The sequence below is a fragment of the Rana temporaria genome, chromosome 12 (assembly GCF_905171775.1).
Source record: "Rana temporaria chromosome 12, aRanTem1.1, whole genome shotgun sequence".
Lineage (NCBI taxonomy): Eukaryota > Metazoa > Chordata > Amphibia > Anura > Ranidae > Rana > Rana temporaria.
Genome location: NC_053500.1, coordinates 44,316,150 through 44,336,074, shown reverse-complemented (window position 1 = coordinate 44,336,074; position 19,925 = coordinate 44,316,150). Strand labels below are relative to the sequence as shown.

At 45.2% G+C, this 19,925-nt stretch overlaps 1 protein-coding gene across 2 annotated transcripts in view; it reads left to right on the top strand.

Moving 5' to 3' along the window:
* LOC120919314 (WAS/WASL-interacting protein family member 2-like) overlaps positions 1 to 8,176 on the top strand; it is a 49,652-nt gene extending 41,476 nt beyond the window's left edge. The window contains exons 8-9 of one of the 2 annotated variants that reach the window (XM_040331412.1): positions 5,681 to 5,782; positions 7,153 to 8,176. In XM_040331412.1, coding sequence (XP_040187346.1) covers positions 5,681 to 5,782; positions 7,153 to 7,193 — 143 coding nt within the window. In that variant the 3' untranslated portion in view covers positions 7,194 to 8,176. Of the gene's footprint in view, positions 1 to 5,680; positions 5,795 to 7,152 lie in introns of both variants that reach the window. The other variant, XM_040331411.1, reaches the window with a different exon arrangement.
* The last annotated feature ends 11,749 nt before the right edge of the window (positions 8,177 to 19,925 follow it).

Below are 19,925 nucleotides of genomic sequence, written 5' to 3'. Positions count from 1 at the left end.
CACAGGCCTTGGATATCCCGTTGCCGCTCTCATCAAGAGTCCGACAAAGTCTGTGTTGGTGGTTAGACCCTCAGAATCTACTGAAGGGGAGGTCTTTCAGCCCAGTGGCTTGGAAGATAGTGACCACAGACGCCAGCCTGACGGGCTGGGGAGCAATTTTGGATGGTTGCACTCGCCAAGGTACTTGGGCAAAGCCAGAGAAGCAGTTGCCCATCAACATCTTGGAGCTCAGAGCTGCTCGACTAGCCCTCAGGGCTTGGACGTCAAAATTGCAGGGGTTCCCGGTGAGAATTCAATCAGACAATGCCACGGCCGTGGCACACATAAATCACCAAGGGGGAACCAGGAGTCAAGCCGCTCAGAGAGAGGTGAGCTTGATTCTTCTATGGGCAGAGGCTCATGTGCCCTGCATATCGGCAATATTCATTCCAGGAGTGGACAACTTTCAGGCGGACTTCTTAAGCCGCCAGACTCTATGGCCGGGGGAATGGTCTCTGCATCCACTAGTCTTTCAAGCACTCTGCCAAAGATGGGGAGTGCCGGACGTGGATATCATGGCATCGAGACTCAACAAGAAACTAGACAGGTTCATGTCCCGCTCAAGGGATCCGATGGCCTGCGGAACCGATGCGTTGGTTTGCCCTTGGCATCAGTTCAAACTTCTTTATGCGTTTCCCCCGCTCCAGTTACTACCCCGCCTGCTGCGCAGGATCCGGGTGGAGCACATACCAGTCATCCTGGTAGCTCCAGCATGGCCCAGAAGGGCATGGTACTCACTAATCTTAAGGATGGTAGTGGGAGACCCTTGGACTCTTCCTCTACGGCCAGACCTGCTATCGCAAGGTCCGATCCTCCACCCTGCCTTACGGCATCTAAATTTGACGGCCTGGAAGCTGAATCCCTGATTCTCAGGGGTAGAGGTCTGTCTCAGAAAGTAATCTCTACCCTAATCAGAGCCAGGAAACCGGTCTCTAGGGTGATTTATTACAGGGTCTGGAAGGCCTATGTAGGCTGGTGTGAGTCCAAGTGATGGCTTTCTCGCAAATTTACCATCGATAGAGTATTAAGTTTTCTCCAGCTAGGAGTGGATAAAGGATTGGCATTAAGCACAATCAAAGGACAGATTTCTGCTCTGTCAGTGTGGTTTCAGCGGCCGCTGGCCACCCACTCGCTGGTTAAGACCTTCCTTCAAGGGGTCTTACGTATTAGACCTCCAGTTAAATCCCCGCTTTGTCCGTGGGATTTAAATCTTGTTCTGTCAAGTTTACAGAAACAACCGTTTGAGCCGTTGGCTGATATTCCTTTGGTTCTACTGACAAGGAAGTTAGTATTTTTGGTTGCCATAGTTTTCGCAAGAAGAGTTTCGGAGCTGGCAGCCTTATCCTGTAAGGAACCATATCTTGTTTTTCATAAGGACAGGGTCGTTCTCCGCCCTCATCCTTCCTTCCTTCCGAAGGTCATATCCAGTTTTCATTTGAACCAGGATTTGGTATTACCATCCTTCTTCCCTAAACCTACTTCCAGAAAGGAAGGGTTGCTGCATACCTTGGATATTGTCAGGGCCATGAAGGCCTATCTTAAAGCTACAAAGAAGATCCGGAAGACAGATGTGCTGTTCATTCTACCGGATGGGCCCAAGAAGGGGCAGGCAGCTGCAAAGTCCACCATTTCTAGGTGGATTAAGCAATTAATCACTCAGGCCTACGGCTTGAAAGGGTTGCCTCCTCCAGTATCATTAAAGGCTCATTCTACTAGAGCCATGGGCGCCTCCTGGGCAGCACACCACCAGATCTCTATGGCTCAAGTTTGCAAGGCGGCAACCTGGTCTTCTGTCCACACGTTTACAAAATTCTACAAGTTGGACGTAAGAAGGAATACTGATACTGCCTTCGGGCAGGCAGTGCTGCAGGCTGCAGTTTGAGACCCTCGGATTCCGGGGGCTCCTCTTGTTCGAGTTAAATTTAAAAATTTTATTTTTCTCAACTAAGTTGGATTTATTATGATTTGAGTATATCTCTAAATTAAATCCTTTTGTCTTGGAGATGTTCTCCCTCCCCTCATTGTAAGCATTGCTTTGGGACATCCCATATAGTAATGAATGCCGCTCTGTGTCCCGTGATGTACGATAAAGAAAAAGAGATTTTTAATACAGCTTACCTGTAAAATCTTTTTCTTGGAGTACATCACGGGACACAGAGCTCCCACCCCTCTTTTTTGAGGACCATTTTGGGAGGCATACTGCTTGCTACAAAACTGAGGTACTCCTCCTATGGGAGGGGGTTATATAGGGAGGGGCATTTCCTGTTTGAGATTGCCAGTGTCTACACCTGAAGGTACTCCATATAACCCATATAGTAATGAATGCCGCTCTGTGTCCCGTGATGTACTCCAAGAAAAAGATTTTACAGGTAAGCTGTATTAAAAATCTCTTTTTTCATCCCTCTGGCGGCAGCGGCGTAGCACTACAGGCGTAAAAACGCCTAGGTGTGAATGGGGGCTTAAAGTACCATTCAGCTCCAGTTTGTAAATGTTAAACACAGATCTTAATGGGAGTGCCAATTGCCACGTTAAACAAGCTGCTAGCAGACTTCAGCACAACTTGAAGCTTGTTGAAAGCCTGCTAGCAGCTTGTCTAAAGTGACGATCAACACTTGCATTAGAAACGGAGTACAACATTTCCAAACAGGAGCAGAAGGGCGCTTTTTAAAGGCTTAAAGAAAGTTGCTTGAAATTTGCCAAAAAGCTTGCTGAAAGTTTCTAAAAAGCTTGCTGTTCCCACTGCACTTGTACAAGCTGATGACCATGTGAAAGGGACCCAAGGCCTAAATGATTAGCCTTGCTTTGGCGTCTGTAGCGTGATCCACATGCAGGTCACGCTTCAGACCACAATAGACAGACAGTGGAGAGGTGTTGTATCGCCTCCTCCACCGCCTGTTTTATACCCCTAATTAAAAATCACGCAAAGCGTCATTCATTTGGTGGCACGGTTTACACATTGAGCGCAACAGGGTATAATTCTGCCACAAAGCATCCTGGCCGCGGCATATGAACATCCCACCCGCTGCCTCAGCAGCAACATGGGGAGTGGTTGTGCTTTGGTAAAAACATGGCTCAACCACTGGGTTTTTCTGCCCTTCAATCGCAAGTGTAAACCAGCCCTAAGTGTAACATTCGTGTTTAAATCGTGTAAAAGCTTTTAGATTTTTGTGCTTCCTGTGGTTAAACAGTTCAGTTTTACTGTACAAAATGACATGACCAGTCTAAATTCCTTGTGTCAGTTGTTCCTTGTTGACACTTCCTGTCCTTGTGATACTAGGAAATGGGATTTGTCACCAGGACAGCAATAAATCTTGTCACAAGCTTTTAACACGTTCTGATTTTGCTAAAATTTGCTTTTGTATTTGTTTGAATTCCTGTTGGAGAAATATTATCACTTCCTGTCCTGGGGGGGGAAAAAATCTTGTGAATGCCTAAGCATTGATTTGTGTTCTGAATAACAAAATTAAGGGATCTGTCTAAGTGTAAAAGGGCCTTTTGCAATAGATAAACACTTTAAGCAATGGTTGTTCTAATCTTACATTATTGCATGGCTTGTACATTTAGAGGAATGTGGTTAACCATAGCAACCAATTGCATTTCACCACACAGGAGCGTCATCAATGATAGATTAACCACTTCAGCCCCGGAAGAATTGGCTGCCCAATGACCCGGCCATTTTATGCGATTCGCAACTGCGTCGCTTTAACTGACAATTGCATGGTCGTGCTATGTTGTACCCAAACAAAATTGATGTCGTTTTTTTTTGTTTTTTTTCATAAATAGCTTTCTTTTGGTGGTATTTGATCACCTCTGCGGTTTTAATTTTTTGTGCTATAAACAAAAAAACGGTAAATAAAAAAAAAAACAAAAAAAAAAAAACACTATGAGCTAGATTCACAAACACTTTACGTTGGCGTATCTATTGATACGCCGCGCAAGTTGAAAGATGCGCCGTCGTATCTATGCGCGCTATTCAGGGAACTAGATACGACTGAATTCCTGCTTCATCCGACCGACGTAAGTCTTAGTACGCCGTCGTATCTAGGGTGCATATTTACGCTGGCCGCTAGGGGCGCTTCCGTAGATTTACGCGTAGAATATGTAAATGAGCTAGATATGCCCATTCACGAACGTACTTGCGCCCGCTACGCCGATTACGTAAGACTTGCGTCCGGCGTAAAGTTATCCCTGCTATATGAGGCACAGTCAATGTTACGGTATGGACGTCGGAACAGCCGTCAAATTTTACGTCGTTTACGTAAGTGGTACGTGAATGGGGCGGTGCGTAGGTTACATTCACGTCGACAGCATTGAGCCGATGTTTCTTAGGGAGTATTTGCGATGTGATTCGGAGCATGCGCCGTACGAACGGCCATTAATTTACATGGGGTCACGGCTAATTTTAAATGTAGCACGCCCACTACCTGCCTAATTTGAATTAGGCGGGCTTACGCCGGCCTATTTACACTACGCCGGCGCAACGTACGACGAGATCTTGGAGCATACTGTTCTGGGCTCCCTTTTTTACGTCGGCGTAGCGCATATTAGATGCGCTACGCCGGCAAAAAGATGCGCCAAGCTACCTTAAAACAAAAAAAAAATGTTCCCTCGGTTTAGGCCGATATGTATTCTACATATTTTTGGTAAAAAAAAATCGCAATAAGCATATATTGATTGGTTTGCGCAAAAACTATGGGAAAGATTTTTTTTTTTTTTTACTAGTAATGGCGGTGATCAGCAATTTTTTTTTTTTTTTTGCGGCAGACAGGTCGGACACTTGACAAATTTTTGGGACCATTGACATTTACAGAGCGATCAGTGCTATAAATATGCACTGATTACTATGTAAATGTCACTGGCAGGGAAGGGGTTACACTAGAGGGCGAACAAGGGGTTAACTGTGTTCCCTATAGTGTTTTCTAACCGTAGGGGGATGGGACTGAGTAGAGGAGATGACAGATCGTGTTTTCTACTTTGTAGAAAGACACGATCTGTGCTTCTCTCCTCAGACAGCACAGGGATTTGTATGTTTACATACACAAACCTCCTTACTCCTGCACGCAAATCACGCGTGGTCGGTGGCGATCGTGCCCGCCAGCCACCCGCAACGGGTTCCTGCTGTGCAGGGGGTGTGCTCCGCCAGTGGTGCTCTCTCGCTCTCTGGTGGCTCTCCTGGGCGCGAAGCCGTTTATATATACCCAGGATTTCGCCCAGGAGAGACATTCTGCCGCAGTATATCTGCATGAGCTGGTCGGGAACCGGTTAAGTCTTGTTGGTACTTGTGGATATGTGCATTTAACTCCTCATTTTAAGTCTTGATGAATAAGCGTGTGTATTTAGACCCTAGTTTTGTCATTGCCTTTTTCCAGTGTTGTGCACAATGGCTTCCTTCACATGGGCCATTATGTACATACAGTGGATCCCAGTGTCAGGTATCAGCGGGGCTGAGCAGAGCCATCTCTGTTTGCATGTATCCCAGTTGCATAGTTACTTGAAGCTATAGATGGACATCCAATCCTGGACTTATAAGGACCCTATTACTTATGTACCTAGGGTATTCTCATGCCCAAGGAAGAGTGTTCTGTAATAAATAGTGACTTTGAAAACGGCTGCAATAACCTTTTTTAATTGTGTGTTGCAGATGACTTTGAGTCAAAATACTCCTTCCATTCAGTGGATGAATTTCCTGCTCCAGAGGATTATAGACCTTTCCAGAAAATCTACCCTAGCAAATCGATCAGAGGTGAGAAAACAGGTATCGTCAATGAAAGAACAGTGTGCAATCACCCAAAGCAGGAAGTTTCATAGTTCTTGATATCCCTGGCCCTTCTGAATAGCTCATGTAGCTTTAAGCTGCTGCACATTATTTTCTCATTATGTTTTTTGGACTGACAAACTCCAGCATCAAGCCAAATCTGAAATGATAATTTAGGGTGGGCTAACAGTTCATGTATGTACTTTCTGCTTTTAAGTTGTGACAGTTGTGCCAACTGCTGCGGGCGCTGACCAGTGTGCTTTTTTGGGGGGGGGGGGGGGGCGGCTTGTATCAATTTTACTCATTGCACACTTTCCTGGATAAGGATTTAGGAGAGGAGTTTAAGTCCCCGTCAGAACACAATTGATCAGTGGGGAGATTGCTGTACTAACATCACATAATACAGAATGCTTCTTGCAGGCTTCTCTTCCTTCTTCTTTAGCCCGCTTGGCTGAAAAAAAAATATGTCCGTGTCTACCAGACTTTACTGCTAATACCATCTAGGAAACCTAATCATTGTCTTCTGTACATGGCTAAAACTGTGGTGGGCTTAGGCAGCCTGTAGACAGTGCAAATTTCTTGCTCATACATCACGGAACAGAGCCTTTAATGGGTTATGTAGTCACCACAGGTGATTAGACACTGGTAAACCCAATTAAAATAGAGTTCCTCCCCTATATAACCCCTCCCAAATGAACAGTACCTCAGTTTTCTTTTGCCAGTGTCTAAGGTGGTTGGTCACGTTGAACATGTGCTAAGAAGAAAAATCTCTTTTGATGGTCTTCTGCGGAAGCCTAGGAGCTAAAACCGGATCCATTCCTGGGGCCGATATCGAAAGCCTAAGATGGGTGGTACCCGGGTCTCGTGTACCCGGACCTGCAGGAAAGATATTTGCATGATTCCCCCATCAACACAGTGTTGACAGGGAAATCCCTCCCACGAGCAATTGTCTTCTCCCAGCGGGGGGCAGGTGGAGGAAGCGGTCCCCGCCAGGAGTAGACAGCGATTATCGCTATTGGCTATAACAGCCGCTTTCGATAATCGAAAGCTTATCCGGTAGGCTGGTCGATCGATCAACTTGGTACATTCAGTCTGCCCATTAAGGATCCAAACCTTGTATGGCTGGCTATAGGGAGGGAGTAGAATGGCTGAACTGGTGAACCGTGGCCTACATTATTGCAGTTTTTAGACATTTTGGCGTTGGAAACATTTGTGCAGCCATTAAGATTAGTGCATTAGTACAGTCATCTGTATAAATAAATGTTCTCATGAAAATGCGCAGTTGGCTTTATATAAAAAAATAAATCTGCAACGTCGTGATCTGTAATCTTTCTAACAATTCAAATTTTTCCTTCCAGGAACTCGTGGTGCTCCTCCCCTGCCTCCCATCCCAAGGTGAGACCATGTCGCCAGTCTGCTGCCTGGACTGTTTACCCCAGCCCACCCTCATCGCCTGCCTCCTCACACCTTACAGAGAGGGGTCACTCTCGCATGAAAACATTTTGTGAACAAAACGGATCTGGGAATCTTCCCCACCCAGCTACCTGTCTATGCATTCCACATCCTTGCCTCTGGCGCAGCCACCCTTCGCTTCTTGCACGGGAAGGGGGGTATTGTTTGGTCTCAGCTCCTGGGTGTAAACCAGGGAACTTGCGACTGCATCCAGTACAGCTTTCCATCTTCTCCACATCAGAGTTAACCGATCCTCCCATTTTCCGAATGCCATGACAAACCTGAATTTTTTATGTCCATGAGACGTGGGCTCCATAATATTGAAACTAGAAAAGAGCGAAGAATATATACCGAGGGATAACACTACAGAGGACAAATGGCCAGGGCAGACAGATCTGTGTATTCTGTTCCAGGCCTCCGCCTCACCACAAAGCACTTTCTGACTGTTACCCAATGACACTGGGCAGATCCATGTGCAGGCTCTTTCTGGACAAGACCGCGGAGCTTGGACTGAGGATGTGGGTTTCGAATGGTTGCCACTGGGCAGCTGGGAGACTGTGTATTGTCCACATTGCAGCATATGGCAACAATGAACATTCATGTAGGGTGGCTGGAGAAGACGCAAAAAAAAGAGAATGAAAGTGCCAGATTTTAACGACTTTCTGAATTGTGGCATGATATTAGTGCGGGTTGTTTGTGTGTAATAAGGTGATGGGAACAAACTTTCTGAATGGTAATTCATATGACTTTCTATGCAGATGAGGAGGGGATTTTCATAAGTGGTGTTCTCTTTCTAAGGTCACTGGATCTCTTGTCCGCTTCACCTTTTTTTCTTTTGGTCTTGTTTTGATGACCATACTCAAATTCTTTAATATTTTTTTGCCATATCTTAGTTTTCCAGCCCATTTTAAATGCAAGCTCCATTTTAAACCTCTTGTGTGTCTTGTCAATATCTGTTCATCCCTTGTTACTACTATAATCACTACATGACCGTGACCTACTTTATCACTTTAGCCAATAATGATTTTACAGGTTACTGTTTACCAGCCCTGGGCATCAGGAATGTTCTGTGGCTGCCAGTCCCCTGTATGGACACTTTTTAGGTTGATTTAGATGATAGTTACTAAAGAGCCATGCTGGTGCTCGTAGATGTTTCATAATGTAGATGGCACAGCACATTCGGCACAGCGCGGCAATGCTCTGAATTGACTTTCAACAGTTAGACGCTGTCATTTTCTGTTGCAGCATGTTTTATTATTCATGTATAGAGATGTCGACAACACTATAGGCTGCAGCATGTTCATGACTGCCAACACCCCCCACTGCTGCTTAGATTTGCAGGAATTCATTTGCCTTATAGCGGGGGCACATCCTAAACACTTGCAGCTCATAGGCCAGGCTCTTGGGATAGCCTACAGCCCCATCTAGCGGGTAATGCATTGCTACACATACATGTATGTCACCCTGTTTACTTAGTTGAGTGAGGAGAGCCCGAGGAGAAGTACATAAAGAAAATAGTAGCACAAAGCTGTCCGTTCTCAGGATTTAGACCAGTAACTGTCTAGGAATTTTGTCTTTGTAGATGTGTCTGGGTGAATGCTATTTTTTTCTTTTTTTTTTTTTTCTTTAATGCAATTTGCCCTTTTGTGTCTAACACAAACTTTCTATAAAGGTTACCTGTCACAAAGCAAAATGTGTATCTCAGGATACCTTTCTAATGGAAGCAACCATTTCATAGCTCCTACGCTGTGTTGGACTTTTGGATTAGCAAATTAAAGGACAACTGCACCAGTGAAGAAGTACTTGCAAATTGATCAAACTGTCATAAGAGAATTGGGAAGACTGCCATTGCAGACCTTATTCTTAAAATACTAGTTGCCTGGCAATTATGCCGAGCGCCTGCAGTTGGTAAGAGTGACTGCACATGTCCTTCTCCCTCTTCATTTGTTCCTTCTCCCTCTTCATTTGTTCCTTCTCCCTCTTCATTTGTTCCTTCTCCCTCTTCATTTGTTCCTTCTCCCTCTTCATTTGTTCCTTCTCTTAGGCTGCTTTCACACTGAAAGCGTCTGGGCATCGGCGGTAAAACGCTATATTTTTAGCGGCGCTTTACCGTTGTTTTTGCAGCGCTTTTTTAGCCGCTAGTGGGGTGCTTTTAACCCCCCGCTAGGAGCCGAAAAAGGGTTCAAAGAGGCGCTTTGTTGGCGCTGCCCATTCATTTTTCAATTGGCAGGGGCGCTTTAGGAGCAGTCAGTTCACTGCTACTAATGTGCTCCAAAGAAGCCTTTTTCTGATGCCCTGCCAGCGCAACGCTCCAGTGTGAAAGCCAGAGGGCTTTCACACTGGAGTGAATAGAGCAGCTGTTTCAGGGTGCTTTGCAGGCCTTTTTTTTAGCGCTATAGCGCCTGCAAAACACCTCGGTGTGAAAGGGGAAAACTCTCTCTGGGCACAGCAGCGGCTGAATGGGCATTTCTCACTGACCAGGTTGGTCAGCATGGACTTCTCCATTGCCCTGTTTTAGGACTACCTTCCAGGACTTTGTACAACCATTGACTTTGACACCCACTTCCCTCCCATTGCGCCAAATATTTTCCTTTTTAAAATCTGAGAAAACCAGTCCTTGTTTTCATGCTTGTGCTGGGCCAGTGGCCCACTGTATCAAAGCAAGAGTAATCCCCAGGCAGCTAGCATTTTTGGAAGGTGCCTAACTCTTTCTCTCATGACAGATTGCCTAAACGTGATTGTGAACTCTTGCCTATAGCCAGTGAAGTGGCTTGCCTCAGGTGATACACAGAGATGAAACAATCCTCCTACTTAAGTTGTACCTGTTTATCTATAGCTAGCTTTCCCCTACGTCCATTCAAAGTGCTGAATTTACACAGGTTCTCTCGGCATCGGAAAAGCAGGGGGCGGAGAGCTGAAGTTGCATCATTGAGAAGAGCTGATTGGAGGGAAGGGACACACAGGAGCTGAGGCTGTCAATTAGCTGGAGCTCACTCACATGTCACCTTTTTTTCTCTTGGTGTCAGGAGTGATTCATGCAGATAGCAGAGGAAGGAGACAGCGGGTAGAAATAACACTAAGGATTGAGACAAATACACACTATAGAGCAGGGATATGCAATTAGTGGACCTCCAGCTGTTGCAGAACTACAGGTCCCATGAGGCATAGCAAGACTTTGACAGCCACAAGCATGACACCCAGAGGCATGATGGGACTTGTAGTTTTGCAGGAGCTGGAGATCCGCTAATTGCATATCCCTGCTATAGAGGAATGTGATTTGTGTCTGAGGTTTACAACCACTTTAAGCAGGCAAACAAAGTAATGCATAAATATTACATATCGTCTCTCTTGTGGCAAGTCCATTCGGCCTGCGGCAGCTGGAGCCATTGCTTGCTGTGATTTGTGTCCGTTCTCCTCGGTCCAGTCCACCTTCTGGAATACAGGGAGGTATGTCACAGATCAGGCCTCCCCATATCCTACTGCACAATAAAGGTGGGCAAGAGTCATGAGAACGATGCCGCAGCATTGTAGCCAAGGGCTCTAGGTGCCACGGTCTGGTCTAAACTGACAGTTCTGCCGCCACAGATTGCTTTTACATATGCTTTTCGTATTTGCCTGTTTAAATAATGTTCCTGTTATCTTTTAGGCTGCATTGAAGCTTGAAACCGTTTTATGTACATCCTGAGTCTAATATCAGAGAATGGTTTCGGAGATGGGCATTTTGCTTTTTGACAGACACCATTTAAAGCATAAATAGAGGTCATTGTTGCCAATTTCCTATTTCGATATGCTTGACTTGTCTTTTGTATGCAGCGGAACATGTGTTTGCTTGCTGACACGGGACAGTTGTTTAGTGTTTCGTAGATCAACCTCCATAAATCAAAGTCTGAGGGTCCATTCACACTTGTGCGTTGCGGCAATGCTTGTGCCGCCGTAACGTATTGCAACACACCTGTTTTTGCATGTGGTGCATTTGCAGTGCCATTCATCGTGAATGCAATTCCTCTGCAGTGCCTTTTGTGTTGTGCTGCACTTTGTTGCATCTTTTAGATTGTGGAATGACTGGGCTTCTTTGACGCAACACGGCGAAATGCACTGCAGAGGATCGCAAAAGTGTGAATCCAGTCTTTGTTTTCCACTGCTCATCACTGATATATTAAAAGCTTGTCTAGTCCTAATGGAACAAAATAAATATATAATACAGTTTACTAAATAAGGGAGGGACTGTGCTTTGAAAAAGCAAATTAAAGATGGGGCAAGTCTGTTTTTGAATGAAAGCTGTGATTATTTTTTTCTTTAAATCGGAAACAAATAGCCTTTGTTAAGCATAACTGATGTTGTATACTGTGCACAATTGGGAAGGATTGGTCTGTAGCGTGTATCCCAAAGAGCCAAGTCTATGCGCTATCAAGGTGTTCATTGGGCCCCCTTCCTTAAACACTACTCAACCCTTTTACCTTGGTGATGGAAGCAACGCATGGATCTGCAGAGCACAGGCTGGTATGCACAAACCACTGCTGTGAAGCCTAGAGTGGTCAGCATATGTTCCTCATGATGCACTACTATGTGGTTACTGCAGACCAGCCCACAATGCATTGCTTCTTTCTCCAGCGAGAGAAAGGGGTAAACCTTGAGCAAAATTTGGTACTATTATTTTCTAATGTATATTTTACTCTGAAATAATCCAAACTTATAGATACTGATGTCTATTTTGTATGTTGTAAAATAGGACTATGAGAAATGGTTGAAAATACTAAAATATAAATATATCTATATATAAAATAACCTGCAGTCTGCCTGGTGTAATTGATTCATGGTGGCCATGCCATACGGCACTTGTGTTGAAGGGAATACAGGAGTCTCCAAACTGCGGCCCGAGGGCCAGATGGCCCTTTGCTATCCTTTATCCGGCCCTTGGGGCAGTATTGCTCCCAACTATATGAGGCACTATTCCTCCCAATGACACCAACAATGGGGCACTATGTATTCCACTAATGGCAATGATGGAGCACTCCTCCTCCTACTGCCCACCAGCACTGGGGCCATGTTTATTCTCACTGATGCTCGGCCCTGGGGAATTTTCTACCCCCACTGGTCAGAATCCGGCCCCCCTTAAGTCTGAAAGACCGTTAACTGGCCCTTTGCTTGAAAAGTATGGAGACCCCTGGAATAGACCATCTTTTTATAATCCTGTCCTCTGCAAGGGGTTGCCATGGGGGGATCCTCTTTTGAAAATGCTAGTCACCTGGCTGTTGGCATGACGGCAAACCAAGTGACATTTTCAGGAGAGGCTGTCTAAGGCAGATTCAATGTTCTAACAGGTTTTCTATTGAGATGTTCTTAAAGCTGCTGTTGCTATCCAGTTTTTAAATATATGGGTGTACATGTATTGCTTTCTGGGTAATAGGAGTAACAGTGGGTCAAATTAATATGAAACCCTCCCATTTTTTATGTAGCAAACATATCTGTATACAGCATTGTTTCCAAAAAACTGTCCTCCGTCACTTATTTACATAAAAATCACTTCCTCCTGATCCTCCGGTGCTGCTTCACCAAGCTTTAGGTTGGCACAGGAACGCACTGTAAAGGACACACAGGAGGAAAGTAGAAAGATGGCGCTGGATCTGTAGGTTTATTTTACTGGTATTGTTATCTTAACTACTTTAGCCCTGGAAGGATTTACCCCCTTCCTGACCAGGCCATTTTTTGCAATACGGCACTGCGTCGCTTTAACTGACAATTGCACGGTCGTGCGACATTGTATTGAAACAAAATTGGCTTTTTTTTTTTTTTTTTAACCACAGATACCACAGCTTTCTTTTGGCTGTATTTAATTATCTCTGCGGTTTTTATTTTTTGCACTATGAACAAAAAAGGCGACAATTTTGAAAAAAAAGCAATATTTTTTACTTTTTGCTATAATAAATATCCTCCAAAAAAATATAAACTGTAAAATTTCTTCCTCAGTTTAGGTTGATGTGTATTCTTCTATATATTTTTGGTAAAAAATTGCAATAAGCATATATTGGTTGCGCAAAAGTTATTGCGTCTACAAAATAGGGGAAAGATTTATGGCATTATTTTTTATCGACACTTTTGACACCATTGGCATTTATACAGTGATCGGTGCTATAAAAATGCACTGATTACTGTGTAAATGTCACGCAGGGGTTAAACACTAGGGGGCGATTAAGGGGTTAACTGTGTTCCCTTAGTGTGTTCTAACTGTAGGGGGGATGGGCTTCCTAGAACATGACAGATCACTGCTCCTGATCACTGGGAGCAGTAGATACCTGTCATGTTGCTAGGCAGAACATGGAAATGCCTGGTTTACAAAGGCATCTCCCCGTTCTGCCTCTCCCTGCCACGATCGCGGGCCACTGGTGGACATGGAGTCCATGGGCGCTTGCCACCGATGACGCAGCGACATAGGGGTACGTCCTGCGCACCCGTGCCACTTTGCTGACCGTATATCGGCGTGAGTTGGTCGGAAAGGGGTTAAGGTATTACTGTTGGGGTAAATGATCTGGTTCCTGGGCAGTCTGCTTCCAAACCCCAAAGGATCTCCAGTCTCCTTGGCTTGTAGTGTGATGTAAAGAGAGCTGAAGTGCCACACCACTGCTAAGAGGTCCAGATGCATCTTTATTCCATTAAAGGTCAGGGGTACAATCCAAAAAGTAGCCAATGCCTTCCAAGGGTTTTGGCAATTAGACCCCCAAAACATGTTGGCTACTTTTTAAATTGTACCCGTGACCTTTAATGGAATAAAGTTGTATCTGGACCTCTTGGCAGTGGTGTGGTTCTAGTTCAACTTTTTACATCTCATCACTGTAGGAGGCAACCCTATTATAGTCCTATAATCCCTTGCGCCATTAATAAGGGGCATATGGGACCAGCTTTGTAGTTTTGCTGGCCTTTTTGCACACAGCTGCCAGTCACTCCTCGGAGGAACTAGAGATTGAACCATTCATGGTGGAATGAGCCGCTTTTTCCAAGGGGCGAAAATAAAAGGGGAAACAAAAACAGGTGGAAAAAAATGTGGTCACCCAGTCTTAATGCTGCAATATAGTTTACATTTCTAGTCCTGGATTTATATGCACTTTTTAATTGTCAAGTGCAGTGCTGTGGAGTCGGAGGAGATTTTGGGTACCTGGAGTCGGCAAACAATGCACCGACTCCTACTAAATTTAGATTGGAATTAAAAAAGCAAGTTTAAATGTCCCAATTCACAAAAAGTTATAATTAATGACTTCTCTACTATAAGAATAAAGACCAATGCATGCAGTGCCTCACGTAACCGCAAAACGAACACGTTAAGTGACTGTGAAGAAGCATGCTTTTCGTGTGCTTCACTATATGGCACGCAACGCACAATTAGGAGCGGCAATACTTCTACTTTCCATGTTGTGTTCTGCTGTTACAGGGAACGCAGCGCCCATGGGTAACCTAGCCTCTCACTGATAAGGGATTGAGTAAATATGTTTTTTGCAGGATATGAGACACTTGTAGAAGTAAAGGGAATGGAGGGTCAATAGTTCAAGACTGAAGCTGTAAACCATTGGAAAAACTGCTGTCATTCAGCTAAGGCTATAGAAACTCCTGTGGCAATGACATGTATGTTGCCTTGCTTTCCTTCAAGGAATGTATAAAATACATTTGCATATTAATACAGAGGAGTCGGAAGTACAAAAAACTGAGGAGTTGGAACATTTATCTACCGACTCCACAGCCCTGGTCAAGTGATGAACTGTAAGGACTCTTTCTCACTAGCGTTCCGATTTGAGTCTGCTGAGGTGGACCTGATCGGACGGACCCTCCATTCTCCTCCTATGAAGTGGCAGGTTTAAACAGATATGTATCCGTGGTTACCTGCTTACATCCAATCCATGAAGGTCTATCAATTGGCTTAATGTTTTGTATGCGGAGGAGTGTTTTCCCTCTTGTTAATTTTTGAGTGGGCCCTTATTTTGCTGTGAATTCTGGTGTCAGACAGGGATGCCCTTTGTCAGATGTCAACGGACAAGCTGTTTGTTTACATCTGACCGCCCATAGAGGAGATTGGGCTGTCTGTCCGCTCTGCATAAGAGGAGCGGCATTGGACCAGTCATCCACCGGCTTAGCGGACAGATCAGCCCTGTAGGAAAGGATAACAACAAAGCCTGGGGAAAGCCCAGGGAAAAACCAAGCCTACTTACCGACCAGCTCGCAGAACAGCCAATTAACCTGTTTGCATTAAAAAACAGGGGTTTTGTCTGCATGCATTTGCAAACGCATGTGTGAGCCACAGAGCAGTGCCAAGGCACCCTGTAATCTGTGGTCCTAACACTAAACAATGAGTGTCCCCACAATGGAGGCACATGCATTCTAATGGATAGAGATGGGAGCCTTAGACCCCTTTCACACTGCAGGTGTGCAGGTGGTATAGCGTTACAAATAGCGCCTGCAATCTGCCCTCAAACAGCTGTTCCATTGTGAAAGGGTTTTCACACTGGAGCGTTGCGCTAGCAGGATGGTAAAAAAAAAAAAGTCCTGCTAGCCGCATCTTTGGAGCGGTGTGTTTATCGCTCCTGCCCATTGAAATCGGGAAATGCACCACAAATCTGCCCATAGTGTGTTGGAGTCAGGACTAGGTTAATATGGAGAAGCAGGTTGTGGCATTAGGACAAGTTGGGTGCACCTGCCCCCAGACTATGGACATTAACCACTTGCTGACGGCCGTACGACTTTGTACGGCCTCAGCGCGGCTCCCAATCTCTAACAGGCCGTGTTTTTACGGCCTCTCCTTTACACGTTCCCCGCGCGCGCTCCCGAGCGCGCGGCGGGGAACTTCTGTACTGGCCGTGTCCCTTGGACACAGCCAGTCACAGATCGCCGTGAACGGCCAATCGGAGCGGCCGTTTCCTAGGCGATCTGTGCGGCCAATGAGAGATGATCTCATATGTTTACATATGAGATCATCTCTCATTCCCGGCTCTCGCAGACAGCGGTGCTGTCAGGGGAGAGAGGAGACGGATCTGTGTCTCTTGTACATAGAGACATAGATCGGTCACCCCCCCAGTCACCCCCCCCTCCCCCACAGTTAGAACACTAATTAGGGTACACATTTAACCCCTTCCTCACCCCCTAGTGTTAACCCCTTCCCTGCCAGTCACATTTATACAGTAATTAGTGCATATTTATAGCACTGATTGCAGTATAAATGTGAATGGCGCCAAAAATGTGTCAAAAGTGTCCGATGTGTCCGCCATAACGTCGCAGTCCCAATAAAAATCGCAGATCGCCGCCATTTCTAGTAAAAAAAAAGCATTTATACAGTAATTAGTGCATATTTATAGCACTGATTGCAGTATAAATGTGAATGGCGCCAAAAATGTGTCAAAAGTGTCCGATGTGTCCGCCATAACGTTGCAGTCCCAATAAAAATCGCAGATCGCCGCCATTTCTAGTAAAAAAAAAAATTATACAGTAATTAGTGCATATTTATAGCACTGATTGCAGTATAAATGTAAATGGCGCCAAAAATGTGTCAAAAGTGTCCGACGTGTCCGCCATAACGTCGCAGTCCCAATAAAAATCGCAGATCGCCGCCATTTCTAGTAAAAAAAAAAAAAAAATAATAATAATTCTGTCCCTTATTTTGTAGGCGCTATAACTTTTGCGCAAACCAGTCGCTTATTGCGATTTTTTTTTTTTTTACTAAAAATATGTAGAATACGTATCGGCCTAGACTGAGGATTAAAAAAAAACGTAAAAAAAAAAATTGAGCTATTTATTATAGCAACAAAGTAAAAATATTTTATTTTTTTTCAAAATTGTCGCTCTATTTTTGTTTATAGCGCAAAAAATAAAAACCGCAGAGGTGATCAAATACCACCAAAAGAAAGCTCTATTTGTGGGGAAAAAAGGACGTTAATTTTGTTTGGGAGCCACGTCGCACGACCGCGCAATTGTCAGTTAAAGCGACGCAGTGCCGAATCGCAAAAAGTCCTCTGGTCAGGAAGGGGTTTAAGTGCCCAGTATGGAAGTGGTTAAAGGGGTTGTAAAGGAAAACAATTTTTTCCCTAAATAGCTTCCTTTACCTTAGTGCAGTCCTCCTTCACTTACCTCATCCTTCGATTTTGCTTTTAAATGTCCTTATTTCTTCTAAGAAAATCTTAACTTCCTATTCTTCTGTCTGTGACTACACAACGTAATGCGAGGCTTTCTCCCTGGTGTGGAGAAAGCCTCTTGAGGGGGCGAGTAGGAGTGTCAGGACGCTCACTAACACACAGATCCTTTCTATATCTGCAAAGTAGAGAGTGTCCTGACTTGCCTGCTCTCCCCCTCTGTGTAGAGTTACATACAGAAGAACAGGAAGTGAGCATTTCTCAGAAGAAATAAGGACATTTTAAAAGCAAAATGGAAGGATGAGGTAAGTGAAGGAGGACTGCACTAAGGTAAGGGAAGCTATTTAGGGGGGGGGGGAATCCTTTACAACCCCTTTAAAGCACTGTTGGCACTAAAATGGCTTTAAAACAAATCATCCCGGGTCTCTCAAGCTGCTTGTACAATGGATTAAAGGGGTTGTAAAGCCTCATGGTTTTTCACCTTAATCCATTCTATGTGCAGCTCCCCCACTTTCTCTTACCTGAGCCCGATCCAATCCAGCAACATGCCCAAGCCACAGTCTCTCCTCATTGGACAGATTGATAGCAACAGGAGCCATTTGGCTCCCGCTGCTGTCCAAATCCCGTGATATGGGGGTGGAGGGCGGGGCCAAGTCATGCTGTCTGTGCCAATGGACGGATCAACAGGACTTGGGGGCGAGCATGCAAGGGTGCCCTTGGGTAAAGTGCGGGGGCACCTGATGAAAAGGAGGGGCCAGGAGCGTTGGCGGGGCATCCCAGAAGAGGATTGGGTCTTCTCTGTGCGAAACGATTTGCACAGAGCAGGCAAGTATAGACAGATTTGTTACTTTTATAAAAATAAAACAAGGGTTTACAACCCCTTTAACTCCAAAAGATCATAGCAAAGACTATGGGTTTCATTTGTTATTAAAAGGCCTCCGTTCACAAGGGGGGTGTCATTCAGTCTCAGCAGGGGCCCCTAGATTGATCCTCTGCTGGGTCACATCAAACGGTACAGATGTCTCAAATGTGATCATGTCCATTCAGAGTCTTTATTACTGTCCACTGTCCTCTCTCTTTTTCTCATCCTCCCCCGGGGCCAGTAACATGACTCATGAGGGAATCTCACTCACGTTTTTAGTCCTGGCCTGCATCGGTCCGGCAGATAGGTGGCGGCGGCATCTCCTCACGTTTGCTCGTCTCCCCCGCGTTCTGGCCCACATGTTCAGTGTCCGATGCACTGTGATTGGGCGTCATGTGCGGAGGTAGGACTTCAGGAGCAACAGCGATCGCGGACAGGCCAGCCCTACGCCTCACATGAAGGGGTTGAATGATTTCTTCTGTCACTTTCTCAATCATCCACGTTATTGATTATTCGAAAATCAAACTGTTATCTTAGGCAGGTGCCCTGTAGACACTGCTTACTGGAGCTCCTGGTACTTCAACATGATGACTGTAGGAAAATTGGATGGCCAAAAGCACCTGAACAGAGAGATGACAGTCCACATCACAGGACACGGACACTTATAACCTGTTATATCCCCTGTATGTACCACATAACACTGACACCTATAACCTGTTATACCCCCCTGTATATACCACATCACACCGACACCTATAACCTGTAATATCCCCTGTATATACAACATCACACCGACACCTAAAACCTGTTATACCCACTCGAAGAAGATCAAGATCCCCACTGTGGGAAAATCTGTTTCACCGGAGACATCACAACCTTGACATCAACCAGAGATACAGCACTCAGCTGCGCCAGAGACATCGGGACCCTGACGTTCCAATCGTAATCATGCGTCCTGAGGTCGATCGAAACCAGACAGAGACGGGGAGCATCCAGAGCCCCCATCAGCTGCGCCATAGACATTGGGACCCTGACGTTCCAATGGTATTCACGCCTCCTGAGGTCGATCGGAACCAGTCAGATCCAGGGTGCATCGAGCCCCATCTTCATGATCAGCAGAGGGAGGGGCATCCTGCTTGCAGAGTATGCCAACAGCAATTGGAATAGGGAGCAGATATCCACAGACTACCCTGCTCTCATCAGTTTCATGCCGTTTGCCTGTAACAGCACTGGTGAGCGGAGTGAACCACAACTACGGTTAGCAAGCATTTCAATGCGCTTCTTTATGTGAAAATTCAATATTGGGCCCCAGGCATCACTCCACTCAAACAGGAGTTTGGGGGTTCTCTACATCATCTCTCTCTCTCACATAAAGAAAGGCGTTGAGCTACTAAGGATGGACGCATTACAACATGCGACCAGAGCTTAGCGTTTAAAATGATAGTATACTCTTTGAAGATTCCAATACACCTCTATATGCAAGTGATTATCAGTACGGGACCCCAGGCGTCACTCCACACAAACAGGAGTTTGGGGGGGGGGGCTCTACATCATATCACTTATACATATAGGGATGTATTAGGCCACTAAAGGAGACGGTATGAAATACCATCAACCCTTAGCATAGAAAAGTTAGCGTGAACATGTTCAACAAGTTAGGACAAGGCCTATAACAATTTAGTACTTATGTCAAGCACGTAGTAAATAGAAG